The sequence below is a fragment of the Pongo abelii genome, chromosome 16 (genome assembly GCF_028885655.2).
Source record: "Pongo abelii isolate AG06213 chromosome 16, NHGRI_mPonAbe1-v2.0_pri, whole genome shotgun sequence".
Taxonomy (NCBI): Eukaryota; Metazoa; Chordata; class Mammalia; order Primates; family Hominidae; genus Pongo; species Pongo abelii.
This window is the reverse complement of record NC_072001.2, coordinates 21,626,760-21,646,690: the sequence shown is the minus strand read 5'-3', so window position 1 is coordinate 21,646,690 and position 19,931 is coordinate 21,626,760. Positions and strand designations below refer to the sequence as shown.

The following is a 19,931-nucleotide window of genomic DNA, read 5'->3' as shown; positions in this document are numbered from 1 at the left end:
ACCTTGTATGTATCTGTAGCAGACAAGGAATTTTTAAAAACAAATATATTCACAATGCCATTAAATTCCAAAAAATTAATATTCTGAAAATAGCCACAAATCCAGAGTTCACATTTTCTTGACTTTCTCATAAGTGATTTTTTTCTAGGTTATCTATTTCAATCAGATAACTGTTTGCTCATATTTACATTCCTAATTGAACAATGTCTAAACTTAAACTGACATAAAATGCAGATGATTTTCTGACCAAATGCTTAGTGTAAAAAAAAACTTCTAACTGCAAGAGGAGTCCCTCCAAATACAGAAAGGACCAGTATTTTAAGAGGTATGTTAACTAAAATGTGGCAATGTAAAGAGCAGAGCAGGAAGAACCTTTAAGTCGGAAACTAACAACAAGTCAATTTCATAGTCAGTTTCCGTAGTCCTTGCACAACAACCTCTGGCATCTGTTTTCTCTACAATGGAAGTAACAATAGTAGCTATTTCAGAGCAGGAAAAGGCTTAGAGCAGTGCTAGAAGAGGGTAGTGGCTATATAAAGTTCAGCTATTTGTATATTGTAACAAACCAACTTTTTTTTTTTTTTTTTGGTCAATAATAGGTTTCTTTTGGAAAAGTAGCGGCCTCCTGTCTGGGGACACCTGCAGTTCCACTAAGTGAACATTGGTGTCTCGTAACCTTTGCCTCTATTTCTCTCAATAATATACTGTCAAGCTGTTCCTTGATTCAACAATTTTATGTTCTTCCTTTTTTCTTTTTTCCTTTCCCTGAGACAGAGTCCCGCTCTGTGGCCCAGTCTGGACTGCAGCAGCGCCATCATGGCTCACTGCCACCTCCACCCCAGGCTCAAGCAATCCTCCTGCATCAGCCTTCAGAGTAGCTGGGACTACCCGCAGGGCCCACCAGGCCCCGCTAACCTGTGGGTTTTGTTTTGTTTTTTCGTTAAGAGACTGGGTTTCCAGCCAGGCGCAGTGACTCACGCCTGCAATCCCAAAACACCGGAGGCCGAGGCTGGCGGATCACCGGAGGTGAGGAGCTGGAGACTAGCCCGACCAACATGGAGGAACCCCATCTCTACCAAAATAAATAAATAAAAAAGTAGCCAGGCGTGGTGGCTCACGCCTGCAATCCCAGCCACTCAGGAGGCTGAAGCAGGCGAACCACCCAAACCCGGGAGGCGGAGGCCTGGTGAGCTGAGACCGCACCACTGCACTCCAGCCTGGGCAACAAGAGGGAAACTTTGTCTCAAAAAAAAAAACAGGTTTCACCATGTTGCCCAGGCTGGTCTGGATCTCCTAGACTCAAGCGATTCGCACCGCTCAGCCATCCAAAGTCCTGGGATCACAACCGTGAGCCATGACGCCAGGCGATCTGTTCCTGTCTGGTTAAAAATTCGGCCGGGCGCGGTGGCTCATGCCTGGGATCCTAGCACCCCGGGAGGCCGAGGCGGGCAGATAACCTGAGGTCAGATTGAGGCCAGCCTGACCAACATGGAGAAACCCCATCTCTACCAAAAAATACAAAATACAAAAGTAGCCGGGCCTGGTGGCTCACGCCTGCAATCCCAGCCACTCGGGAGGCTGAGGCAGAAGAACCACCCAAACCCGGGTGGTCAAAGCTGCTGGGGGCCGAGATCCTGCCACTGCACTCCAGCCTGGGCAACAAGAGCGAAACTCCCTCTCAGAAAAAAAAAAAAGAGGTAGAGAGACTGGGTTTCACCATGTTGCCCAGGCCGGCCTGGAACTCCTAGGCTCAAGCGATCCGCTGCGCTCCGCCTTCCGAAGTCCTGGGATCACAAGCATGAGCCGCCACGCCAGGCCGATCTGTTCCTTTCTGATTAATAAACTGGGCCCGGCGCGGTGACTCACTCCTGCAATCCCAGCACCCCGGGAGGCCGAGGCGGGCGGTTAACCTGAGGTCGGGAGTTGGAGACCAGCGTGACCAACATGGAGAAAACTGTCTCTACTAAAAAAGAAAAAGCTGGGCATGGTGGCTCATACCTGCAATCCCAGCACCCTGGGAGGCCGAGGCGCGGGGGTAACCTGAGGTCAGGAGTTTGAGACTACCCTGACGAAGGGAGAAACCCCGTCTGTACCAAAAAAAAAAAAAAGTACAAAATTTGCCAGGTATGGCGGCTCATGCCTGCAATCTCAGCCACTTGGTAGGCTGGGGCAGGAGAGTCACCCAAACTGAGGAGGCGGAGGCCGCAGGGAGTTGAGACCGCGCCACTGCACTCCAGCCTGGGAAACAAGAGCGAAACTCCACCTTAAACAAACAAACAAAAACAAAACAAAAAATCGAGACCAGGTTTCACCATGTTGCCCAGGCCTGTCTGGAACTCCTAGGCTCAAGCGATCCCCAGCACTCTGCCATCCAAAGTCCTGGGATCACAAGCGTGAGCCGCCACACCAGGCCCATCTATTCCTTTCTGATTAAACAATTCGGCCAGGCGCAGTGGCTCACACCTGCAATCCCAGCACCCCGGTGGCTCACGCCTGCAATGCTAGCACCCCGGGAGTCTGAGGCGGGTGGATAACCTGAGGTCAGGAGTTTGAGACCAGCCTGACATGGAGAAACTCCGTCTGTACCAAAAAAAAAAAAAAAAAAACGAGCCGGGCATGGTGGCTCATGCCTGCAATCCCAGCCGCTCGGGAGGCTGAGGCAGGAGAATGATCCAAACCCAGGACCAAGAGGCGGAGGCCACCGGGAACCGACACCATGCCATTGCACTCCAGCCGGGCAACAAGAGCGAAACTGCCTCAAAACAAAAAATAAAAAGAGAAACCAGGTTTCACCATGTTGCCCCGGCCTGTCTGGAACTCCTAGGCTCAAGCGATCCCCCGCGCTATTCCTTTGTGATTAATAAATTGGGCCTTGCGCGCTGGCTCATGCCTGCAATCCCAGCACCTCCAGACGCCGAGGCGGGCGGATAACCTGATCTGGGGAGTTTGAGACCAGCCTTATGAACATGGAGAAACCGCATCTCTAACAACAAAAACAAAAACAAACAAAAAACAAAATGAGCTGGGCATGGTGGCTCACGCGTCCAATCCCAGCCACTCGGGAGGCTGTGGCAGGACAATCACCCAAACCCAGGAGGCAGAGGCCCATTGAGCCAAGACCTCGCCACTGCAATCCAGCCTGGGCAAGAAGAGCCAAACTCCTCCTCAAAAAAAAAAAAAAAAGAGAGACCGAGTTTCACCATGTTGCCCAGGCCTGTCTGGATCTCCTAGGCTCAAGTGATCCCCAGTGCTCTGCCATCCAAAGTCCCTGGATCACAAGTGTGAGCCACCACGCCAGGCTGATCTATTCCTCTCTGATTAATGAATTGGGCTGGGCGCAGTGGCTCACACCTGCAATCCTGTAGCGGGATTTTTAAGGAATTAGATAGACTCATGGGGTTTAGGAGGACATTTATTAATTATTTACGTGCACTGGCCCAGTCGGATTAACATTTAAAGGATTGAGTACTGAACCAAGACTTATCTTTCAAGCATTATGTGAGGCAAGGGGGGAGATCTGTGCAGGGAGAAGCATATTATAGAAGCGAGAAACAAAGATAGTTATTTAGGCACCTAGATTTATTTTGTTTATGGAGATAATAGTAGGTACCTCATAGGGGATTATTAGATCACGCTTAAAATTGGATCATAGTTAATACTTTAACTGGGGCTTTAACCATCATCATTTACATCATCCCTATCCCATTATCTTTCCTTTTGGCAGAAAGGCATATAGCGAAATCTATGCAAATTAAATGAACATATGGGAAACTCTTGTTTGCAGAAGGCATTGTGGTGCTCCCTCTACATGATCTGAAAACTACCTATACGGCTGTAAGACATTTGACATATCACCTAGTTTATCCCCTGGCATGCCCATATGACCTACTAAATCAGAAAAACATACCAGGTTCTAATATACAGTCATATTCATTTTACAACTTTTCAATTAACATATAATCCTAAGTTGCAAGCTTTATGTTGAAGAAAAAAACAGCAACCAATATACCATCATAGTAACATATTAAATGCTAGTTTAACCTGACTCTCCCAGTGTAACAATATATTTACAATTTTGTAGAGTATATTCAGTATATGTTTCAACATGTCTTTGGGCCATATGTATTTTGTGCTAAAGTTTCTCTTTATAAAAAAACAAAGCAGGAGATAAGAGTTTTCTGGTGGGAAATGGATTCAATTATTATGTTCTAAGGGAGATTAAAGAGAAAAATAAATTTTCCAGTTAATTCTGTGACAAACAAAAGTAAGCAATATAGCTGAGAAATTCATCTGAGCTGACAGCTGATTATATATATATAATAATTTTTTTTCTCTAACAGAGCCACAACCAATGAGACAATTATAGTTTCACCAAGTCAAATGTCAGCCAGAAGAGTTACAGTTTTTACACTTGGCAAGGCAAAGCAAAGAAATGTGAAGAATCTTGTTAGCCAAACTTAGTGTCAAAAAAAAAAAAAAAGCTATTCGTCATTGGTTGTCAATCACAGGGTAGTTCTCCGTCACTGGAAACTTCTGCAGACAGGATAATTGCTATGATTAAATGGCAGTGGATTTAAAATATTTCAGTAGTGGTTAAAGTAACTGTTGAATATTGATGGTATAATATCAAATCAAAGGTGCACAACTGTCCACTAATTATCCAGAGTATAAAATATCTGATGCTGTGTAAGTATAATGCCAAAGCACATTCACAGGTACAGAAATGGATGAGGGCTTAATCATGCTTTTTGGAAATATAGTAAAGAAGATAATCCTTTTTCTACCTTAAAAAAATAAATTTTAGACCATGTCCTTCAAGGTATACAGTTTGTATTGTTGACAATTACCTCTGATTATATAATGTACTCTAGCTGTTGCTTTCAATTTATTTATCTGTATTTCTGATTGTTCCTCTAACACAAAGAGACTGAGGGCTTTCTCTGTGTCAGGCAACAGCTGCAAAGCTAAGTCTTGGAATACAGAGATGTGAAACAATGCTAGCACTGGCTCAGAAATACTTTATTGCCTTATGAAATTTTTAGCTTAGTCCTATTCCCATAAATGTTTCTATGTGAGTGGCGGGGACTGGGGGGTACCTCACTCTCCTCCAGGGACAGGCCATGTCCTAAGCAGTAGTTTGAAGGCATCACTTTGGAGAATTTAGGTCTGGAGACTCTGTAGAAATCAGCGAAGTTTCAAAGAATCATTATTACATTGCAAAGTCACATGGGCAGGAGTAGAAAAGAAGTAATATGTTGCATTTCTTCTTTTGTAGTATGAGTTAGTTGATCTAAATGTTCATTGTGTTTTCTCTATCTTTGAATTATGTGTAACAATGTAGATAGTAAAAAGCTGTCAAGAGGCCATGAGATTTCAGATAAACAGGTAAGAGCATACTCCAGGAAACTGTAAAAGAACTAATTAGAGTCCACGTGTTCAGTGTCAGTTCATCAGCTCAAGGACGCAGAGAGATAGGTGCTCAACAGATGGAATATATTAGAACCCATAAAAATGACCAAGATGGGATGGCACAAAATCAGCAGAGCTATAATCAATAACCAATGAATTGGGACTCTCTTCTGTCTTTCCCACTGTATTTGGGTCTTCGTAGGTTATTCAATCATGTTTGAAGTGATGAAAAACCATTATTCATTCTCAAGGCAAAAGAATTAGATATGCTTTTGGGAAAAAGAGGATAAGGGAGGGTTTTTTAAACTTTTACAATGGGCCATTCTACATGTAGTATACAAATCATCTAAAATTCATTTCTTTTTCCTAGAAAGACAGATCTTAAACCAGCTAGAAGTAATAGATAATGTGGTTCATCAGAGCTGTATACTCTTAAATTCAGATTTTCTGAATCCATCCCACATTATCCTAGTCACACAAGATAACTGCAAAAATGTCTTGTTGCCAAATACATTCAACAGTGAACTACACAGTTGCCTCCAAGAAATTCACTGCACATTGGTCTGTTCATTGCATTAAGAAATCTTGTGGTTAAAAACAAACAAAAAATGTACTTAGTGTGTTTTTAAATATAGCATCTCCAATATTATTTAAAACTTACTTTCCTTGTTGTTTCTCTGAATATCTCTCAAAAGAACTATTGGAAAATATTGCTTAACATGATTGATCTTCCATTTGATTGACCTGCATTTACGCCCATGCCTATTTTGTGCAGGTGATCAATTCATTTGTCAAGAGTGCTTTCATAATTATGCATTGAAATGCACAAGGTTGTCATCCCTCAAAAATGCTACTATTATCACCCATAATTGAGTCTACCAAATTTACACTAGAAAACAAACATAAGGAGAACAATGAGTAGTTGTTAGATCATTTAGCAATCAGAGGAAAAAATTAGTAACAGAAACAAAATTATTGTCATTTCTCAAATTATTTTTCAAAGGACAATGTTGCCTTATTAACTAATATTTGATTGGGAACATTTACAACCATTAATCTAGAAAAGAAATTCTTCTACTGCAATGCACCTCCTCTATTTATGTGTGTGAATGAGTGTCCATTTTCTTTACCTAAAGTTCCAAATTACTTATTCATTCATTAGGTAATCTTTTTTCACATGGAACAAAATTTTTGTGGTAATTTATGATAGTTGAAAAAAAAGATTTGGGTTGATTATAACCCTATTTAGACATTTCTGCCTGCATCTATATCATATCAAAAAAAGTAGGGCCTCCTGTCCTTTCCCTGAATTAACTATTGGAGGGGGCCAGGCATGGTAGCTCGCAACTATAGTCCCACCACTCTGGGAAGCTGAAGCAGGAGGATGGCTTGAGCCCAGGAGTTTGAGACCCGCCTGGGCAATATAGTGAGACTTTTTCTCTACAAAAAAAAAAAAAAAGAAATTAAATATTAGCTGCACCTCAGGGCTTGTAGTCCCAGGTACTCAGGGTACTGAATTGGGGGGGATCGCTTGAGCCCCGGAGTTTTGACTGCAGTGAGCTATGATTGCATCAGTGCACTCCAACCTGGGGGACACAGCGAGACCTTGTCTCAAGAAAAAAAAGAAAGAAAAAGTATCAGAGAAATTTTTAATCTGTAGCATCCTTAGTCTTCAAATTTCATATGTTTATTACCACTGTCATGTTTCATGTGCTTAACAAATATTAAAATAATGAATGTCAGCATGATTTCTAGAGATTGTACTGAGCAGGACTTAGAGGGGCAGGGGGGTTTCCCCGCTTGTATTCCTGTCCTTCATATCTGTCTCTTCTAGATTTTTTTAGTTTATTACTCCTCAGGGACAAGCTTTTTGTTTTTCCCTTCTATATCAGCATAATCTGAAAAATATTAAAATTAAAATAACTAATAATAGACTGCATTAATAGATTAGCTCCTTTTATAGCTTTCATTGTTTTAAGTGAAAACTTTCTATAAGTTATTTAGGGTTTTGAATTTATAATACTGTAATTAAAATAAGGGTTTTTTTTCCTCCCATTGACAGAAAAGCTGTCACTGCCACAAGATTTGAGCTAAAAAAAATTGTAGATTTTGTACTTCTTTGTCAGCGCTGCCAAAAAAAAGAAAAGAAAAAAAAAAGAGAGCGAGAGAAAGAGACATCTTGACAACTTTTAATTCAATCAGAGAACTTGAGTGAATCGAGCGTTCTTCTGGAGCACCATTCATCGAGCAAGACCCCTGATGGTGCCTGGTGGAAACTTAATGGATCCTTTCCACCTGGTTTGTTTTCAGTGTTTTATCCTATTAGTATCAGCAGGATGTAGGTCAGGATATCAGGTGCGGAACGTGTGGAATCAACCAATTTGGCTTGCTCATTTACTTTAATAAGGTCCCATAATGAGTGAGAGTACAAAGTCAAGCCCTGTTAAGGGTCTGCATTAAACTCTCAGAGTATTTAGGGCGTGCCAGGAGCCGCGAGGGTCTGGTTCGGGTGGTGGCAGGAACTGTATTATAGTGCTAGGCACGGCGCAACAAAGTCTGTCCAACCCAAAACGGTGCTGAGGCGTTGCGTCTGAGCTCCAGTACTCAGAAAAGCATCTCAGCAGGTACTCAACAGATCCTTGGGGGCTTGGGGGCCCAGCACTGGCAGTGAGGGCATGAAAGACATAAAAGACAGGGTGCTACCTGTGGGTATTTTCTGTTCTCCAAGGAGGAAGTAGCAAAAATTAGGACGCTGGAATATCCTATGTTGTAGCAATCCCAGAACAACTGGTGCTCAACAAATACCACACAAAACAAATTTTTAAAAATTTAATCTCGCCGGGTACAGTGGCTCAGGCCTATAATCCCAGCAGTTTTGGAGGGCAAGGTGGGCAGATCACCTGAGGTCAAGAGTTCAAGACCAGCCTGGCCAACATGGCAAAACCCTGTCTCTACTAAAAATACAAAAATTAGCCTGGCATGGTGGTGCACACCTGTAATCCCAGCTACTCGGAGGCTGAGGCAGGAGAATCGCTTGAACCAGGGAGGTGGAGGTTGCAGTGAGCTGAGATCATGCCATTGCACTCCAGCCTGGGTTACAAGAGTGAAACTCTGTCTCAAAAAAAAAAAAAAGTGATCTCTTTGTATCTGTTCCTTTTCTTTTGATTTTTTTCTTGACTCAAACATGTGAACTTGTAGTATACATTTTGATATCAAAGATACACTAAGAATTAAGTACTAGACCCAACCCCAGATAACAAAATGACATAAATAGTGGAAGAAAGGACTATTTATTGGGTTTATACTATTAGACAGCGTGCTAGGAACATCCTTTGTTGTCTTGTCTAGACCTTTTAAACATGCAGTAAGGTGCAAATACTCTTTCCCAGTTGTACAGAGCAAACTAAGGCTTAGAGTTGCAGACTTAAAAGTATCTAACTGACATGTGGGAGGATGGGGAAACTCATCCAGACTTTAGAGGAAATGAAGGATTCATTACACAGGTGAGTGTTTCTTGCAGCTGTTCTACATCAGAAACAATTACCAATCTAGACTTTCATGTGATAAAGTCATTCGATAGAAATCCAAGTGGGCTGGACATGGTGGCTCACACCTGTTAGTCCATGACCTTGGGTCGGGAGTTCAAGACCAGCCTGGCTAACATGGCGAAACCCTGTCTCTACTAAAAATACAAAAATTAGCTGGGAATGGTGGTGCTCCCAGCTACTTGGGAGGCTGAGGCAGGAGACTCTCTTGAGCCTGGGAGGCTGGGGTTGCAGTGAGCCCAGATGGCGCCACTGCACTCCAGCCTGGGTGACAGAGCAAGACTCCAAGACTCCGTCTCAAGAAAGAAACAAAAAGAGAGAGGGGAGGGAGGGAGGGAAAGCCAAGTAACCACTCTCCTTCAGGGCTTCTAGTTTATGTATATACTATGTACTCAGCAAATATTTTTCTCTTAAGTGTGGTTGTTTTGATCCTATTTTCAGGAGGTGAATGTACAGTGTAAGGCCCCTCCTTTTCTGTTGATATGACTGTGTTGATTGATAGTGCCAGCCACTTTCCATCCGAGCAGTTCTAGGTACATACTTGGTTGGTACACAAAGGAAAACTAGTCTGCATGCCATTAATGCTGGAATAAAATGTCTTTAGGAAGTGTGGCTGTTTTCCCAGGTCATATTTAATTGAAGGATTTCTGTCACATACTTATTCTTGTTGATGTGTTCCTGGGGCCTAGAGAAACGTTGCCCACTCCCTCACTTCTCTGGAGAATCTCAGGGCTGCATGGATGGTCTGATGCTGCCCGGGCTGGCAATTCTGAAAATACTGCTGGCTGGTCCCTAGCAGCAGATTCCATCAGCCACCTTAGTTAGATGGTGTTTACAGAGGCATGCCCAAAGGAGATACATTGACTATTCCTGGTTATTTTTTGTCCTGTAAATAGAGACATTGTTCAAAGTCTTTCTTCCCCTAACATTTAAAACAACACGTTAGGCCTTTTAAGTGTTTGCCAAAGAACCTGGAGTTTTATTGGAGTCTTGACTAATTTGCTGAACTTTTCAAGCTGAAACGCTGAGGGGTAAGTATAAAAATTTAGAACCTACTTAGAGCAGCAGTCTCCTCATGCTGTTACTGGTCTCCTTAAAGTCAGAAACAAGATCTACAGCTGCTGCTGTCGGTCACCTGAGAGACCAGGCTCAGGCAGCCGAGCGACCTCCCAAAGAGCCTTTTAATTACTATGTTCAAGTGTAGTTTGCAGTGAACGTGGCAAAGGAGGTGTGGGCTGCCATGCAGTGAGGCAGAGGCAGGGCACTCAGTGCGCATTTGTACCCTCCCTGTTCCTCCTGGCAACTCCAGGATGTCATCAGCTTGCATGGAGGGGGCTCACCTTCTTAGTGTGGGAAACTGGACCCAGGGCATACCCCCTTGAGCGTTTCCTAGTTAGAAACTTGTGTGCAGTTTCCCAAAGGACCTTCCTGTGTACAGATGTCCACTCTGTGGAAGAGGATACAATGGGAAGCTTCCAGTGTCCTGTGCAGCTTCTTAGATTCCATTTGGGATTCACCTGGAAAAAGCAATGCCTTACCCCTTGAAGTTTCTCCATTTCAATTCCAGTTAGGTAAAGGGGAGAAAAGCAGAAATATTCAACTTTTGTGTTCCCCATCTTTTAGTTTTTTGTTGTTTTGGTTAACAAAAATAACGTACTCAGCATGAGAATTTGGAAAATGCAGAAAAATAGGAGACAAGCCCCCCAGCCCCCCACCTGATGCTTTGGTAACAAGAATTCTTGCTCTGCGGCCAAACTCATGCCCTATATGCAGCTTGTATCCTGCATTTTCCCCTTTAGAAACTCTTGGTCAAATAATCTTAACTATAAGCATAGTATTTCATATTAAAATTTTGTTGGTTTTCTTTTAAAACATTGTTTTTAATATCTTTTGCCAGGTCAGCTTCAATAAGATATAATTGTACCCAATGAAAGTCATCACTTTCAGGTATACAATTTGATAAGTTTTGACATGTGTGTACAGTCATATAACCACCACTATGATCAAGATATAGAACTCCATCACTCCAGAAATTTCCCTCATGCCCCTTTGGAGTTGATCCTTCCCCCAACCCCCACACAGATCCCAGCAGCCATTGGTCTTCTTTCTGTCCCTGCGATTTTGTCTTTTCCAGAATGTCATATACCTGGAATCATGTGATAGTTAGCCTTTTGAGCCTTTCATTTAACTTCTTTCATTTAGCATGATGCATTTGCGATTTGTGGTGGTGTGTGTATCCTCAGTTCACTCCATTTTACTGCTAAGTAGTATTCCACTGTATGCAGGTATCATTATTTATCCATCACCCAGGGGAAGGACATTTAGGTTGTTGCCAGTTTTTGGCAATCGAGAATCAAGCTGCTACAAATATTTGTGTACAGGTTTTTGTATGAATTAAGTTTTCATTTTCTTTGGGTAAATATCCAGGAGTGGGATTGCTGGGTCATATGGTAACTGTATATTTAACTTCATAAGAAATTGATACACTCTTTTCCAAAGTGGCGTCACCATTTTGGATTCCCCCCAGCAGTATACAAGGCTTCAGCTCACTCTGCACCTTCACCAATACTTGATATTGACACACACCCCTTGTGCTTGTTTGTTCAGCAGTTCTAATGGGTATGTAGTGGTATCTCATTGTGGCTTTGGTTTTTATTTCCCTAATGACTAATAAGCATCTTTTCCTGTGATTTTTTGCCATCCAGATTTCTTATTTGGTGAAATATCTTTTCATTTTTTCCCTTTTTTCTAGGGTTGTTTATTTTCTGACTGCATTTTGAGAGTTCTTTATAGATTCTGGATACAAGTCCTTTTAAGCATTTCACAAATATATTCTTCTAGATTGGTTTTTCTTTGCATTTTATTGTTGTTGTTGGTGGTGGTTTGTTGTTGTTGTTGTTGTTTTTGAGACAGAGTCTTGCTTTGTCACCCAGGCTGGAGTGCAGTGGCACGATCTCGGCTTACTGCAACCTCTGCCTCCTGGGTTCAAGCGATTCTCCTGCTTCAGCCTCCTGAGTAGCTGGGATTACAGGTGCCTGCCACCATGCCCAGCTAATTTTTGTACTTTTTCAGTAGAGATGGGTTTCACCATGTTGGCCAGGCTGGTGTCGAACACCTGACCTCGTGATCCACTGGCCTCAGCCTCCCAAAGTGCTGGGATTACAGGCATAAGCCACCACAGCCAGCCTCTTTTCATTATTTTAACAGTGTCTTTTGAAGAGTGGAAGTTTTAAATTTTGATGAAGTCTAGTTTATCAGATTTTTCCCCTTGGATTTTGCCTTTGGTGTCATATCTAAAAAATCTTTGCATAACTCTAAGCTGCAAATATTTTCTTCTATGTTTTCTTTCAGAAGTTTTAGAGTTTTAGGTTTTACAATTAAAATGTACAATTCAAGTTAATCTTTGTATGTAATGCAAGCTATGGATTAAGGTCCACTGTAGCAAGAGGCAGATGTTCTTAAGTATCTCCCTCCCTCCCTTCCTCCCTCCTTCCGTTCCTCCCTCCCTCCCTCTCTTCTTTCCTTCCCTCCCTCCTTCCTTCCCTCCCTCCCTCTTTTTTTTTGAGACAGTTTCACTCTGTCACCCACCCAGGCTGGAATGCAGTAGCACTATCACAGCTCACTGCAGCCTTGATATCCTGGGCTCAAGTGATCCTCCCACCTCAGCCTCCTAGGTAGCTGGGACCACAGGTGTGTGCCACCACACCTGGTAAATTTTTAAATTTCTTGTAGAGACAGGGTCTCCCTGTGTTGCCCAGGCTGGTCTCAAACTCCTGGGCTCAAGCCTTCCCTCATCAGCCTCCTAAAGTACTGGGATTACAGGCATGAGCCACCACACACAGCCAAGTATCTGTTTAAAAAGAAAAGTTGTTCCTAAATGATTCCTTACACTCCAGTAAAACCAGGCTGTGAAAATTAGTTATGTGGAAAGCTGACCGTAGCTGCTGCTTTTTAAAAACCATACCTTCTTATCCATCAGTTTTGAGACTGGCCCTTTGTTGATCTACAGTTCTCCCTTTCTGGAAGGTGCTGGAAAGAACACTGATAGTGGCCTTCATTTCCCCTCTGGTCTGGGTCTCCTGTAGATGGCTCCTACAGTTCTGGCCCCTCTGTACACATCATTCTCACTCAGCAGCTGCACAGGTAGACAGTGAAAACTGGCATCTTTTTGATTATAGACTGTTGGCTTCCTGGGGAACAGCCATGTTCCATGTTGGGTCAGCTTATTGATAAGGGGAAGAGACCTAGCATTCATTAAAAACTTACCCAGCAATTTGCTGTATCACAGAAGTCCTGTACAGCAGAAAATAGTACTAGGTCCATCTTAGACGAAGCAGTGAGACCTGTTCAAGGTCATCCAGCTAGTAAAATGGTCCAACTTGACTTGCCTTACTCCAGAACTTTTTGCTTATTCCATTATTTCCTGTTAGCTCTTCATGGAACCACTTCCTGTGTGTCTGATCACTGTGCACTCACACACACCCCAACTAATGGCAGGTGCAGATTACAAGTATTGCAGTGCAGTTGCTTTTAGCAATTTATCTTCCTTTTTCCTCTGAGCTGGATTTAATTTACCTCAGTTCCCCACATTTGGCATTGTAACTTTTACCTTTAGAATGGCTAATTGGCTACTGCAATATTTCTTTCATACGTGAATTATAAAAGTGCCCTTAATGAATGTTTCTTTTCATAGAGTTATGTGTTTATTGTATCAGTGTGTGACTGGGAAGGCCAGGCTAGCTGCAGGTTATCACAGGCCCCTTGCAGTACTTCACTGGACCCCATGAGTCCTTTTCAGTGGATCATCTCCTGCCTATATTCACTTCTCCGGAGTGGTCTCACCATCTTTACTGTGAGTCCCAGAACATGCCTGTTCAGAGTGATGAGACCCAGGGCAGAAAGATTCCGGTTACCCTTTCCCAGTCTCCTCATCCTAACTCCCTGGATCTTATCACAGTAAATGATCGGAAGAGGAAATTCTCATGTTAGCTGAAATTCTCTTCATGTTTTTTCTTGTGTTTAGACCTCGTTATCTTTAGGCATCCCTGTTACTGATGATAACCACTCTGAACTCTGTGATATGATTCCCTAGTTTGTAAGACACTGCACCCCCTCTGTATTTAAAAGTTATTTCCCATTGGAGGTATCATCAAAGACTTCTCTCCCTTTCTAAAATCTTGGTGTTAGCAGCTAGAAGAGAGACTGCCAGTTTTCCCCGCCAGCCCTACTTTATGTCTTAACACATGGCACCACTTGTGCAGCTGATGCCTGGTCGTGCCACACTTTCCATTATGAACATGGTCTTTCCTGACTTCCCTCACTTTCACTGAAGTCCAGTCCCGGCTCAGTTGCTGGCCATGGCTGCTCCTATTGTAGAAAGTGGCATGAATAAAAAAGAAGGGCTTCTGACATTGGGGTGAAGCTTTGTCACGGAAGAGATCTTTTCAACCCAAGAAGAGGACCCCAGCCAGCTTTGCCAAAGCTGGAAAAAGCTGCAACCTTCTTTTGCCCCTGTTGAGATATTGGAACCCCCACTGGTTGGCTTCCCTCTGCCCTACAGCTGCCCTCCTGAGATCTCTCACCTAGGCAGAGCCACAGCACAACACAGAGAAAGTCAGTTTCCGGGGACTTTGGCAGGGATCTTGGTGCTGTGGGAGGATTCAAACCCCATCTCAGCCACTTGCTAGCTCTGTACATCTGGTCATATTACCCCACTTCTCTCAATCTGTTCTTGCATCTGTAAAATGGGGTAGTGTTACCACCTTGGTGGGCTTTTAATGAAGATTATATGAATTAAATGTCCACTGTATTGCCAGCAAAGAATCCAGCATGGTGCTCAGTGAGGAATACTGTGCATGGCTACAGTTTAACTCCTGTGAAATAGATAGATGCTGGAAGCAGGGAGGTGCTTCTTCCGCCCCCCCCAACCCCATGATATTTCTGTGGTTTCACCTTCCCATGCTGGGCACTGCCCTCCCTAGACAAAACCTGTCTGTGGACTCTTTCCAGTACAGCTGTTTAGCCAGACACTGGCCCCATCTGCAGCCATCACAGGCCCTCTGTCTCTGCTGGTCATGTCATGCTCTCCTCAAGGTGCCGTCCTACTGTTCATATTGTTTCATTCTTTCCCACCAGGAAGCATCTCAACGAACAGCCCTGCCACACTCTTTGAAGTTCCTGACACATGGTAACCAAGATGTGAGGGCAGCAAACCGCTGGTGCTGTCGCTGTGAGCAAGAGCCAGGTGGCACATTTGGAAGCCATACTGTATTTAACTTAATCAAATGTGGTATGGGAAGGGTTGGAAACCAAGCTGTCTCCTGGGGGTGAAAAAGCAGGTTTCATTTTTGTGGCTGTGTTTTTTTTTGCTTTTTAATCTAACTGTGTGTTGATGTTGACATTCATCAGGGTTGCAGGCTGTCATGAATATGTACTTGCTTAACCAGTGAATTCCATGTTGCTCATGTGAGGCCTTTCCTGTCATGACCCAGTGTGTTTAAGAACCTGCCTGATGGGGAGTGTCGGCTGTGAAATCTGCAAAAAGAGTTGACGTTCCGGCTGCCATGATCATGAATTTGGGGGTGTACTCTCCTGCCTGTGCATCTTCTCGCACTGAGATTTTGAGGTGGTTGCAGCCCTCGGTTAGTCTCCCAGTGGAGAAATTGGTTGTACCTCCCTTCTTCCCACCATAGCTGCCTGAAAACATGACACTCTCACGCTTGTCCTTCCATCAGGAAGATGTCCACTCACACCCACCCATGAGGGGGCTTGCCGTGTGCCCTGGCCTTTGGGCATATTTATGTAGAGTTCCTTTCTCCTAAGACGTGAGTTTCTGATGGGGGATGTACGAGTAAAAAGGTTAACTTCTGTTCTTATGCGTGGCGCTGTGTTCACTTTCCAGAGTCTCTGTTCGTTTGTTTGGATGGCGTTCTCGGGGTACGGCAGCGTGTGTGTGTATGTGTGTGTGTGTGTGTGAAATTGTGCAAATCTACAACATGTCCCAGCCCATTCTCTGTTGAAACAGATCACAGCAACGACAAATGCTCATGGCGCTGCTTCGCTCCACCCACTTCAGATAGATCATTGTTAGATATTTCACATTTTTGTATGGTGGAAATAAAAATGAAAAATATATTTCCAAAAGATGAAAATTAAGACATTCTCATAGGACTCTGGTTTTCTCCTCTCTTTTTTTTTTAATAAGTGAATGATGTTTTCGCTCTCTAGTAATACACAGATAAATTTCACACTCCTAAAAAGTCTGCTAAGCCACTAAGGCTGATGTTCATGGATTTTTTTCTTTTTCTTTTTACCCCTAACTGCTGTACCTGCCACGATGGGTCAGCTCCTCAGTGCCGAGCTGAGCCCTGGTGGTGAGTGGCCTTGTAGGAGGGTGAGAGGAATGAGCACCCTTAGCACTCATGCTGGAATCCTGGGGCGTTATGCAGATTCCGATCTGTAAGACAATTTCCCCAATCCAGAGCCTCTGTGACACCTGTAAGCTGAGATGGGAGGATCACTTGAGCCCAGGAGTTCCAGACCAGCATGGACAACACAGTGAGACCCTGTCTCTTTAAAAAAAAAAAAAATTTCTTTTTTTTTTTAAGCATGTTAACTTCTCTTCCCCCTTCCTGTTCCTCTCCCTTCCCCTGGAGTTTTGTAGCCACAAAGTTAGAAACCCAGGCTTGGCAGGAAGGACTGCCCACCCCTCCTAGAGTAGTCAGCACCCACGGCTCAGTGGAAAGTGTGAAGGTGGGATGGAGACAGACAGTAAAGGAAGGTGTACGCAGGAGTGTGTAGAGAAGGCTGCCGGGCTGCCGAGTCAGCAGCACTCACAGGGAGAAATGAGGAGAGTCTGACCCTTCTTTTTGAAAGACAAAGAGGGGGCCCAGTGCAGTGTCTCACGTCTATAATCCCAACACATCGGGAGGCCAAGACAGAAGGATCACATGAACCCAGGAGTTCGAGACCAGCCTGGGCAACATAGGGAGACCCCCATCTCTACAAAAAATACAAAAATTAGCCAGGCATGGTGGCGCATGCCTGTGATCCCAGCTACTCGGGACCACAGGAGAATCGCTTGAACCCGGGAGGTGGAGGTTGCAGTGAGCTGAGATTGTGCTGCTGCACTCCAGCCTGGGCGACAGAGCAAGAATCTGTCTCAAAAATAAAAGGAAAATAAACAACTTCACAGGGTAGTTGTGAGGATTAAATGAAATTACATACAATGCCCAGCATGCGCACGTATACAGTAAATTGTAGTTTTATTTAAAGATCATGGTTTTGATCTGAAACCCTCACTGCATTTGCTTCTATCAGTGGGAGCACACATAGTCACTGGAATTTGACTTAGAATTAAACACCCAGAGGAGCTTTCATACATGCCCAGACCTTTATTTTCTCGGCTGCAACAAATGACTTAAAACAGGTGAGCTGTGGCTCACGCCTGCAATCCTGCCACTTTGGGAGGTGGAGGCAGATGGATCCCCTGAGCCAGGAGTTCAAGACCAGCCTGGGCAACATGATGAAACCCTGTCTCTACAGAAAATTTAAAAATTGGCCGGGTGTGGTGATGTTCGTCTGTTGTCCCAGCTACTCGGGAGGCTGAAGCAGGAGGATTGCTTGAGCCTAGGAGGCTGAAGCTGCAGTGAGCTGTGGTTGCACCACTGTGCTTCCAGCCTGGGTGTCAGAGCAAGACCCTGTCAAAAACAAAACAGGTGAGCTGAGCTAACCCACTTCCTCCACACACACACACCGGGCTTTCTTGACATATCTTTTGGGCATAAAATCCTAGGATGGTACTTCTGGCCTTTTGATACCGAGGCCCAGGGGCATATTATGACAACAAGACTATGGTCTGGGGGCTTCTTGAATATGGTAGCCAGATCTGGAGGAAGGCATCAGAGTGGGAACTTCCGTGTTTCCCTGTAAATAGTTCTGTAGTCCTTTGATTTTGGAGCTGGGCTAGAGACCAAGCGCTGTGGCTCTGTCCATTTTCATAACTTTGTATTTGTCCAGTTTTCCCCTTGAGATTTTATTATGAAGATTTTCAAGCATACACCACCTAGGTCATCATTACCATTTTGTTATACAGTCATGCCTTGCCGTCAACAATGGAGGTCCCATTAGATGATCTTACAGCTGGGAAATTCCTATCAGCTCCAGTGTATCTGTGTTTTAAGTTAATTGTTGTTACAAAGGGGTCAAATAGTTGAAAAAAATTTAGAAGTTTATTAAGTAAAGAAGTTACAGTAAGGTAAGGTCATTTGATTCTTGAAAGGAAAATTTTTTCTAAATTCAGGGTAACCGTGAGTCCCAGGCCTTCACATTCACTCTCTATCACTCACCAGAACGCCTTCCAGCCCTGCAAGCTCCATTCATGGTAAGTGCTCTACACAAGTGTATAATTTTTATTTTTTATACTGTATTTTTATCATAGTTTTTCTATGTTTAGAAACACAAATACCATTGGGTTACAGTTGCCTACAGTATTCCATACAGTAACATGTTGTAAAGGTTTGTAGCCCAGGAGCAATAGGCTATACTATCTAGGTTTGGGTAAGAACACTATCATGTTCATACAATGATAACATTGCAGGCTGGGCATGGTGGCTAACACCTGTGATCCCAGTGTTTTGGGAGGCCAATGCAGGAGGACTGAGTTCAAGTCTGCAGTGAGCTACGATCACACCACTGCACTCCAGCCTGGGGACAGAGCGAGATCCTGTCTCTAAAAATAATAAAATAAAAATCCTTCTATCCACGTTTGGGAATATTAAATTTTTTTAAATCACCTAATGACACATTTCTCAGAAAGTATCCCCATCATTAAGTGACATGTGACTGTATTTGCTTTATTACATATCCTTCCATTCATCAATTTATCTTTTCTTTCTTTCTTTTTTTTTTGTTTATAGACAGTCTCACTCTGTTGCCCAGGCTGGAGTGCAGTGGCGCGATCATAGCTCACTGCAGCCTCGAACTCCTGGCCTTGAGCAGTCCTCCCACCTCAGCCTCCCAAAGTGCTGGGATGACAGGTGTGAGTCACGGTGCCCAGACTACATAATGTTTTTGAGATTCATCAATGTTTTGTAGGCATCCGTAATTCCCTCCTCTCTATTTCTGAGTATGGCTCTACCACTGCTTAGTTATTCAATTGATGAACACCTAGGCTATTTCCAGTTTGGGGCCATTATGAATAAAGCTGCTGTGAACAGTCTTGTACAAGTCTTTGAGAACAAAATCTTCAATTTGGGGGAGTAAATGCCAAGGAGTGGAACTGTTGGGTCATGGGATAGGTGGTCTATTTAGAAACTGCCAGATCTTTTTCCAAAGTGATCATGTAATTTATACTGTCACCAACAATGTATGAGAGTTCTAGTATCTCCCTTCCTTAGCAACATTTGGTGGTGTCAGACTTTAACTGAGCCATTTTGATGGGCGTATAGTATATCTCTTTGCAGTTTTCATTGCCATTTATCTGATGACTCCTAATGATGTACTTACTGGCCACAGGTATATCTTCCTTTGTGAGTTAGCTGTTCAATTATCTTGCCCACATTTCATCAGATTGTTGGTCGCTTCATTAAGTTGTAGAAGTTGGCCAGGCATGGGGTCATGCCTGTAATCCCAGCACTTTGGGAGGCTGAGGTGGGAGGATCACTTGAGGTCAGGAGTTCGAGACTAGCCTGGGCAACACGATGAAACCCCATTTCTACTAAAAATACAAAAATTAGCTGGGCATGGTGGCAGGCACCTGCACCTGTAATCCCAGCTATTGGGAGGCTGAGGCAGGAAAATCACTTGAACCTGGGAGGCGGAGGTTGCAGTGAGCTGAGATCACGCCACTGCACTCCAGCCAGAGCAAGACTCTGTCTCAAAATCAAACAAAAAAAAAAAGTTGTAGCAGTAAGTTGATTACATATTTTGGACATCAGTCCTTTGTCAGATAGTTGTTTTGCAAATATTTAGTCCCAA

The 19,931-nt window shown here is 43.5% G+C and overlaps 1 protein-coding gene across 1 annotated transcript in view; it reads right to left on the bottom strand.

The window, feature by feature from the left end:
* The window catches only part of LOC112128543 (programmed cell death 6-interacting protein-like), a 75,502-nt gene that overhangs the window by 50,526 nt on the left and 5,045 nt on the right, over nucleotides 1–19,931 (bottom strand). Inside the window, 2 exon segments of the mRNA XM_054531299.1 lie at nucleotides 5,097–5,175; nucleotides 16,283–16,410. Coding sequence (XP_054387274.1) covers nucleotides 5,097–5,175; nucleotides 16,283–16,410 — 207 coding nt within the window.